We start from the raw sequence: 10,000 nt of genomic DNA, 5'->3' as shown, positions 1-10,000 counted from the left end.
AAATCTTTCATTTACTCAATTGTCTTTCGTAACGCTAATCCGTTGGTTGATGATGTTTCCTTGTTGAAAGCACTATTCTCCTTTTCAACAACCGACGTCAGCAGCTTCAGAATCAGTTCATCATCTGACGGTTCGCAAATAATGTCCCTCAGAAATTATTCGGGGATTTCCGAAGATGTTTTAACCGATGACTGAACAGTGTTAAATATATTAAGGTTCCCCTAACTTCAAATATCTTTCTTTGCTGAGATAAATCTCTTTCCTGTAGCAATCTTATTCTGCTGTTTTCCTTTGACAATTTCACAAAGTTCTTTACCATTCAAAAATGCTTTGAAGAAGGGGATTGATCCATTCCTGTCTTCATGTCGGCCATGGGATACACCATCGCGAATTTAGTCTACTTCAAACAAATTGTGCGGATTTGACTTTAAGTGTGTCGGTAGTTCTGCGAAATAAATGGTAAAAGAGGTTAAAGACAATTCGAAATTTTTTTGTAAACTTCATTATATTTCTTTCCTTTCTATCCAGAGTTAGCCAATGATTCTGACGCCAGTAGTGTATGTAGCATACAAACCTGTCCTGGTGATGTACGTGATCGAGAAAATCCTCAGAATCGCCCGAAGATGCCTACGTTTTCAGACATTGAGAGAGGTGCAATGAGTGATTACACCAAGTCTTCATCCCGTCAAACACAGGCACATAAACTGCAAATTGCTAAAAGTGCAATTCGTCCAAGACCGACTGGGGTATTGGGCACCTATCAACTCTGTTGGCAATTCAAACGCAGACTGACTTGTTCCCGAGGGCAAAAGTGCACCTTTGCACATAGTGAAAACGAAAGAATAGCTTGGGAAGAAGATCGAAAAAAAGGTATATTAAAAAATAAGACATTCACTTTCCTTTCGACGAGTGATTTTCTCCATAGTCGTGGCACATACATGGTAGGCCTTACAGCATGAAATATGTTGACGCATACTGCGCATGCCTAGAGTAAAACGTTATTGAAAACAACACTTAAATTGGCTAAAATACTGGGTCAATACCGTTAACGTTCTTGAAGGGCGCTTAATCTTAGGACTTCAAAACAACACTGAAAATGAGAAAGTAAAAGGACTTGATTCGATTAAAAATGATGCTGTTTTAACACTACAGCCAACTGTGGACTCACATTGGATAACGTAGAGATGCCAACAAAGATGCAAGCTCAAAGAAAACAAGTGCGGGCCAAGTTGCAAAGACGCATGAATAGTGTTGGCAAGGAAAGCATTATGAATGTCCAAATTTCGGGGCATACTTTATTTGCTAATCACTATGATGGTTGTTCGTGTATAATTCAAGTGCTAGTTTTAATTCCATGTAATCCATCCTATCTGACCGTTAGCCCCAGTAATGGTCCAAGGACAGAGAAAAAAACCCTTCCTTGAGTAGGAAGTGAACATACGACTTCCAGAGTAGATTACCGTTGCTCTACCGACTGAGCTACAAGGTCAGACGGGAGCTGCTCGTGGTTATTGAGTTGTAATTCCACAGCAATGAACAGTTAAGGTGGCTCAAACCAGTTTTCAGAAATTCGAAGGGATATCTTATGACAACTCTGATCTACCGTGCGACACTGTCTCAGGTAGGGGCATAACCGTTTCCGTCGCTAACTGGCTGTGAGGTGTACTGTTTCCGGTCCAGTGTCACGTAATTAACTCTTCTGTAAATGATCAAGAAAAGGTTAACGCTTCTATCCAATCTTAGGCACCATCACATTGGAGAAACTATGTAATAATAATGATGATGATGATGATGATGATAATAATAACAATAGACGCTGGATTTAAGTGTGGGTCTCGGAAAACTCGATCTCGACTACGAGATCAAGCAAACCAATATACTGTTTAACTTCCTGGGAGATTTCAACACCACCCTAGAGAAAGAACTCTCTGATCTAGCCCACAAGAAAGATGTAACTAAAGTGTTAACCAACTGTCAGAAGTGGATTATATCACAGAACTGTGAAATCACTATAATAATAATAATAATAATAATAATAATAATAATAATAATAATAATAATAATAATAATAATAATAATAATAATAATAATAATAATAATAATAATAATAATAATAATAATAATAATTTAAAATCCTTTTCTTCGAGTATCCCCCCTTGGTACTCTCCAGTCTCACCTAAACCCGAGTACAAGAATGTCCGAGCGTGCGCGTACTGGGATGTGCCAGTATTCGCTGAAAATACGGAAGTCAGGGCTAAAATTGAATTTTCGAGTTCATGTCTGCCTCCTCTTCAAAGCGAGTCTAAGTGGGAAGTTTTTGTGATGGTAATTAGTTCTACTTTACATATGAATGAAAACTAATTTTCATAAGAAAAACTTCGCACCTAGACTCGCTTTGAAGAGGAGGCAGACATGAACTCGGAAATGGCCTATTGTGGACAGAAAGGAGAAGAAGGTGATCCTTATTGAGATGAACTGCCCTTGGGTTTCCAACAGAGAACAGAAGGAACAGGAGAAAACTGACAGGTGTGCGCCGTTGAGGTGGGAGATGCGCCAACAGTTCCCCGGCCACACTATCACACAGCTTAATGTGATAGTTGATGTACTAGGAGGCTACTGTATGGAGACGGCGGAGAAAGTTAGGAAGTTTTTAGGTTTGGATAGAGGGAACCAGGTTTTGTTTAATATGCAGAAGGCAGTTTTATCATACACCCTAAACATAGCAAGGTCATTCACCAGGTTTCGACGAATTATTAAGGAATATAAACTCTTGTTCCTTTCTCAAATGTTGGTTCGTTAGTTATCACCAATTGGTTTGTAAATAGGTTTAACGGTAGGGATTGTTACACAATAGTGCCTTTTCCTACTTATATCTGTAAGCATACTTATGTACAACATACTGCATAATAATAATTTAATAATAATAATATTAATAATTTACTTATAACGCGCAATAATAATAATAATAGTAGTAATAATAATAATAATAATAATAACTCTGGACCTTGCATACCCAGATCCCAAAGCGTTGCAAACTGACTCAGGTGAGGAATCACATGTTAAAGGGGTAGGGAGAACATTACGAGCGAGAGAAGAAGAGAGAAGCATGAGGGAAGTAAGAGAGCAGAGGTGGCAAGGAAAGCTGTTCGGAGAAAGATGGGATGATAACAAAGTTATTGACTGCTTCACTTGGCTTAGTAAGTGGAAGTCTTCACCTGTGCATATACTGTTGCTGGAATCTATGAGTTATACCAGCAATTACTCCCCACTAAGCTGTACCACCAGAGCAAGACGAAGACGCTGACCACCTCGGATACCACGTGTCGTATGTGTGGAAAAGGGCCTGAATCTATGGCCCACGTGATTAGCGGATGTGGTGTCTTGGCACAGACTAAGTACATGCAGAGACACAATGCAGGCTTGAAAATCCTTTTCTTCGAGTTCCTGAAAGACTTAGATCTTATCCAGTGTATCCCCCCTTGGCACTCTCCAGTCTCACCTAAACCCGAGTACAAGAATGACCGAGCGTGCGCGTACTGGGATGTCCCAGTATTTGCTGAAAATACGGAAGTCAGGGCTAACAGAATTGATGCGAGAATTGTGGACAGAAAGGAGAAGAAGGTGATCCTTATTGAGATGAGCTGCCCTTGGGTTTCCAACAGAGAACAGAAGGAACAGGAGAAAACTGACAAGTATGCACCGTTGAGATGGGAGATGCGCCAACAGTTCCCCGGCCACACTATCACACAGTTTAATGTGATAGTTGATGTACTAGGAGGCTACTCTATGGAGACGGCGGAGAAAGTTAGGAAGTTTTTAGGTTTGGATAGAGGGAACCAGGTTTTGTTTAATATGCAGAAGGCAGTTTTATCGTACACCCTAAACATAGCAAGGTCATTCAAGGTTTCGACGAGTTATTAAGGAATATAAACTCTTGTTCCTTTCTCAAATGTTGGTTCGTTAGTTATTACCAATTGGTTTGTAAATAGGTTTAACAGTAGGGCTTGTTACACAATAGTGCCTTTTCCTACTTATATTTGTAAGCATACTTACGTACTACATACTGCATAATAATAATAATAAGATAAGTTGTTGTTTGATCGTTTTCAGTCAAAAAGAAAGTCAAGAATGTAAAGGCGAATGATGGTTCTTCGCTTCTCAAAGACTTTCGTGTAGCATTCAGAGGGCCAGCGAACTGCCGAGCACCATTGAGAATTCCCGGGAATGGCGGCAAATACAGGATGTGTCCAAAGTAAGAAAAGCTGTGTTACAGCTAACAATTTTACCCAAAATTGGATCATGTTCAAACGTCGACTGGTTAGCACTGTGGGACAAGCATAGGGGAGGTCGTACATTCCAAGGGGACCAACTCTTTCTAGGGCGTTTGATTAATTTAAGAAAGTGCTTGCTTCTTAAACACATCTCCAATGGTTAGACGTTCAAGTGTCCTTGGATAAGGACGATGATAAACCGTGGACTACGCCTGTTTATAATAGGTGTGAGACGCAAAAGAGTACTCATAAGGAGTACGAAACCTATTCCCCTACTCCTTGCCCCGAAAGAAAAGTTGTGCTTTCTGCCCTTGTATGAATTGTTACGTCATCCTGACGTCAGCGAGGGCCGCGTGCGTGAATGTTAGAGTTATATAACGATAAAAATAGTATAATCTTCCTTAAAACCACATAATTCTCTTAAATTATTTTAGTGTGCTTTTAGACTAAAAGATTATTCCGATTGTAATAGAATTATTTTGTTCAAACTAAAGGTGGCCAGAAGGAAAATGCAAACTCGACAAAAGATGTACTTTAGCCCATGGGAAGGAAGAACTCAAAGCTTGGAATGAGCACTTGGAAAATATGAACAAGAGGAAAAAAGAAGAGTCAGTTAAGAAAAACGCACGACAAAAAAATGATTTAACTGCAAATGTTTCATTGCCGAACGATGTGCCTGTGAAACGTTTAGCTCCTAATTATAAGGTTAGATGCCATGATCAATGAAAGTATTTTGTTTGGTTTCTCTAATGGATAAGGAGAGGCGCCGTGGCCTCATGCATGGTTAGTGTGCTCGACTCCGGAGCGAATGGTCCGGGTTCGGGTCCTGGCCGGGAACATTGTGTTGTCTTCTTGGGCAAGACACTTTACTCCCACGGTGCCTCTCTCCACCGGCGAAATGCTGGGGGTAACCCTGCGGTGGACTGGCATCCCATCCAGGGGGAGTAGAAATACTCCCAGTCGCTTCATGCCATGGAAACCGGGATAAGCTCCGGCCTGATGGGCCACTTGGCTCGTATGCAGACTTTACCTATAATGGATATAACGTTATGCATACATTGAAAAATTTCTAAAAAACACAAATTTGCAGAGTGAAAAGCTCGATTTATAGGTTTGGAATGTTAAATATATTGAATGAAAGGCAATTTATTTGTTTTCTTTTCTTTTCTTTCTTCTAGTTGGACGAACTTGTGCAAAGTGTTGCTGGAGTGACTGTGTCGTATGAGCCGCAAGAACTCGATGTGTCATTGCAAATACCGCTCAACAGCAAAGGCAAAATATCACATTCTTGGACTATACGAGTCAACTATGAGGTTAGACGTCAAAACACGTTTGTATTGTCCATAGCCTAAGTACTGTATTGTATTGTATATTTTAAAGTTATGATCGTCCCAAGAAGAAGCCGATGAGGTTTCATGCTTTCTTTGGTTTTAGAGATCGTATAAATTGCAAATATCAATTCTCATTCTAGTCACGTGAGACTGGCCATGTACAAGATGTCGTCCTCCTCCCACACCACCACAAATGCTACACTCTTTCAAGCGCCAAATTCAAGTGCAGTGTGCCATCCAGTACTGGCGAGCCGGTGGAGGTCAAACTTCCGGAAAGCTATGTTCTGAAAAATGATCTTCACTATGCCTTGAAACCTCATTTACCCTCGTTGGAAGGAAGTTATGAATTGGAGATAAATGTTGCCTTCTCTACTCTGGTCTTTGGAAACTTCGCGCAAGTTTTGGTCCTGGATTTTGGGGGAGACTCTGCACACCTTGCTGTAAAAATGAACGTCGAGGTTGGAAGTCAAGAATTTTGGCAAGAGTATGGCGAAGAGAAGGCTAAGTTGACTTTGGATTGGACTCTTTGGGATGATGGATCTCGAAAAATCGTGAAGTTTGAGCCCAAACAGCCACTACCATTTAACAATGACTATTTGCTTGGCATGTACAAGTTGCCAAGAGAAGACGAAATGGTGCCTTGTGCACTTTTTGATAAAGGACAAGGCTTAAGGCCAGAAAATTACAAGAATGTTATGCACCAGCTGTTATTTATAGAAGAATTCTACATTCGGAAGCAAATAGCCCGGTAAGCGTCAACTTACTCTCTCAAATTGGTGTGGTGTGATTTAACTAGAAGGCGGCGACTCCTGCTGATGAAACGAAATGAAAATGAATTATATTGCAGTGGAGTAACCAATATTCTCTTATTGGTTTCGGCAACTGCTTTAAGTAAAGCATGTTTTTCTCTAGCCAAAAGTTACAAAACACTTTTTTTTTTCTTACTTCTTACTCTATCTAGAAAGAAAACCCATTGTCAAACCGCTCACTGATTAAGAGAACCAATTTTAAATACTTCATACAAAATCCCATGGACCCGACTTTCCCTAAATTATACTCCGAGAATAATTCACTAAGGTCAATTAGATATTACCTATTTGCAGTGAAAAGTCGAAAACATCCGCTTCGTTATTCGCTCCCAAGGTTGAGGTTGGCAGACTGGTTCCATTTCAGAACTTAGGATCAAACCAAGTGAAGCTATGATCCTCGCAGTTATGAATGCAATTTTGGCAACTGCGTAGGGAAGCTTGAAAAATTCAGGACTTCAACCGGGTTTAAACCCGTGACCTCGCGATACCGGTGCGACGCTCTAACCAATTGAGCCATGAAGCCTCTGACATAAGGAGCTGGTCATTTTTGGGTTCCAAAATTGCGCTCATAACTGCGACGATCATAGCTTCACCTGATTTCACATCCGAAGTTCAATATATGATTCATTTCATATATCATTTCATCGTTGATTCATTCATCACGGGAAAATTGGAACCCACAAATGACCAACTCCCAACGTCAGTGGCTTCATAGCTCAGTTGGTTAGAGTGTCGCCCCGGATTGTGAGGTCACAGGTTCAAACCCCGTTGAAATCCTGAAATTTTCAGGCTTCTCTACGCAATTGCCAAAATAGCGCTCATAAATGCGAGGGTCATAGCTTCACTTGATTTCATATCCGCAGTAACTGTTCAATATATGATTCATATCTATATCATTCCATCGTTAGGATCAAACGTTAACATTGTCCTTTCCTTTTACCTCTTTTATAGTTTCAACGTTCATCAGGTCCCTTTACAAGCTGCTAAACTTGTTGTGAAGAAGGAAGAAGTACTGTGCGCCCAAGAAGGCTGGCTTTATGGCTCTTTTCATGTTGCACGCCCGATAACACCCGATGACGCCGATGGACGACTTTTGCTGAGAAGTCTTTTCAGAAGTCTGGGCACAGTTCTTTTAGCCAAAAGTGAAGGAGACTCCGTCATATATGAAGCACTAGTGGACTCCGTGGAGGACAGTCGAGGGATATTAAAACTATCTCAACGATGCTGCAAAGAGCTCGATTTGTCAGATAATTCCTGTGTGACAGTGGACATTCAGTTCCATATTAACCGGCTTGCTTTTTGTGAGATGCATGATAACATCGACAGACTAGGACCAGAGCATTTTCGAATCCTTTTCCCCGAGTTGGGCAATTCGTCTTCGCAACAGGAGGTAATCTCAAAATTCTTGTCATAGCTGAGAACCCCTTTCATCGTTTAACGTTTGGTTCATATGACCAGACTCTACCTTTCCCTAACGTCTGACGTTTTCGGAAATAGCTTTGGGTTATTTCCTTTAGTTCCAAATCGCTACCGATAGCTTTTTATGCATAAATAGTGGTGAAATTTGTTCAATAGGCATTCAACAATCGATGTAAGGAAGCGAAAATGTTCATTCCACGTTATGATAACATAATGCACAGAAAATATAACTGGAATCTTAGTGGTTACACAGCACTAAGCTATGTAACCAATCTATCCTAGGGACCACCCTCCACGAGTGGTAACATATTAGCTTAGTGCTGTGCAACCACTCACATTTTGAACTGAGCGATGCAGCCGAAATTTTACGATCCCAATCGATCGAGATTGGTACGTTTTAGTTATATGAATGAATGGTAGTTCATGAAATTACAGAAGCTGACAAATATCATCTCTCCCTTTAGATTTACCCTCTCACATGGATTCTTGATAAAAAGTTGAATGACGATCAGAAAGAGATTATTCGCAAAATAGCAGCTCCCGCTAACGAAGCACCTCCCCTTGTGGTATTCGGTCCATTTGGCACAGGAAAAACGTACACTCTGAATCAAGCCATTCGTCGTATTGCCGTAAACCAAGACAACCGTGTACTCATCTGCACGCATTCAAACAGCGCTGCGGATCTACATGTGCTTCTGCTGGACACCTATCTGAAAAATCCTGGCAGTATACGCGCTTGCAAGCCTCTGAGGATTTACACGCCTTTGCGTAAACTTTCTACCGTTTCTGAGACGGTGAAGGAGTATTGTCTGATCGCCGACAAAGGAACTTCTAACCAGGTGTTCAGACTACCAACTCGTGATGATGTGATCGGTCATCGAGTAGTAATCTCAACCCTTGGCATGTCCCGCTCCCTTTTTGACATGAATTTGCGCCACGGATTCTTTTCCCATATTTTGATCGACGAAGCAGCCCAGGCTTTAGAGACGGAGACGTTAACGCCCCTCACCCTGGCCGGAAACAAGACCAAAGTAGTTTTCACGGGAGATCATATGCAGGTATATACATATTCATTCTTTCGTATGAAAGGGCAGTTACTCTTTAGAGATTAAAGGGGCTGTATCAAGGGAAACGAAAAAATAAATAACTAAAATACTGAGTGAAGGTTTGAATAAAACAGTAAATACAAAAGAGGTAGGGATGAGCAAACTTTTGAAGAATATTAAAATGAATTGCAAGCGGGGTTTTTGAAAAGTGTTCAGCCTAACTAACCTAACAGTTTTTCCAAGTTTATCTCTGTTGTTTATAATTTAAATTATTTGTGCTCGACACTTTTTTTTTGGCACGAAGTTTTGATTTGTAATGTTAAAAAAAATTCCTGGGTTAACGTTAAGTTGCATAGCGTGAGGGGAGGACTAATTTATAAAAAACACACAAAATGAAGTTCACGTCCGTGACACAGCTCCAAGCCAACGAGAAGTCTACATCCTTAAGCCGTGGTTTCTCCCAAAGTATCCGGCTTTGGAGGACAACTGTGGCCGCAGTAACATGTCCTGTTGCTCTTTTTCAGTTGATACAAACGCATGTGTATATGTGCCGTAGGCCACCTGAAGTCAAATTATCAATCGATAACTACTGACCCTCTGTTTCTTGATACTATGGTGGTTGAGTTATTTATGATTTATACTTGAGTTATCTATCTGGTCAAATTGCCTTAATTGAGGGAACTTACTTACTGAATCAGTATCAAAACCAATTCCGTTCGCGGAGCAGGTCTGAATTCCTTAAAGATAAGAAACAAATACCTCCCGAATAAATAATGAGTCTGAGAGGTAGGCTTCTAATCAAAAAGACAAGATTTCAACTCCTCAGAGTATTGCAGTCCTGATTTCCAACTTACATAAAATAGGCCATATTTACCTTTTAGATGAGCCCGGATGTATTCTCTCCTCAAGCTAAGAAATGGGGCTTACATGTCTCCTTGCAAGAAAGGCTATTTTATGACTACGAAAGTCGCCGGAGTGGTTCATTACCAGATGCCAGTGTCATCTTTCTGACAGAAAACTACCGCTCAAATGAAGGCTTACTCCAGTTTGCATCCGACATGTTCTACGGCGGAGGACTTTCTTCTGGTAGCAGCCAACCGCTTCATCCGCAGCTTGGGCCCCTT

General features: G+C 40.8%; 1 protein-coding gene across 4 annotated transcripts in view; it reads left to right on the top strand.

The window, feature by feature from the left end:
- The window catches only part of LOC138060007 (3'-5' exoribonuclease HELZ2-like), a 153,468-nt gene that overhangs the window by 72,352 nt on the left and 71,116 nt on the right, over positions 1–10,000 (top strand). For all 4 annotated transcript variants that reach the window (XM_068905679.1, XM_068905681.1, XM_068905678.1 and 1 more), the window contains 8 exons: positions 529–870; positions 4,111–4,252; positions 4,766–4,976; positions 5,450–5,584; positions 5,743–6,350; positions 7,363–7,801; positions 8,295–8,888; positions 9,758–10,000. The exon at positions 9,758–10,000 is cut by the window's right edge and continues 177 nt beyond it. In XM_068905679.1, coding sequence (XP_068761780.1) covers positions 529–870; positions 4,111–4,252; positions 4,766–4,976; positions 5,450–5,584; positions 5,743–6,350; positions 7,363–7,801; positions 8,295–8,888; positions 9,758–10,000 — 2,714 coding nt within the window. The remainder of the gene's footprint in view (positions 1–528; positions 871–4,110; positions 4,253–4,765; positions 4,977–5,449; positions 5,585–5,742; positions 6,351–7,362; positions 7,802–8,294; positions 8,889–9,757) is intronic.

This window comes from Montipora capricornis, chromosome 8 (assembly GCF_036669925.1).
Source record: "Montipora capricornis isolate CH-2021 chromosome 8, ASM3666992v2, whole genome shotgun sequence".
Taxonomy (NCBI): domain Eukaryota; kingdom Metazoa; phylum Cnidaria; class Anthozoa; order Scleractinia; family Acroporidae; genus Montipora; species Montipora capricornis.
This window is presented reverse-complemented; position numbering and strand designations above follow the sequence as displayed.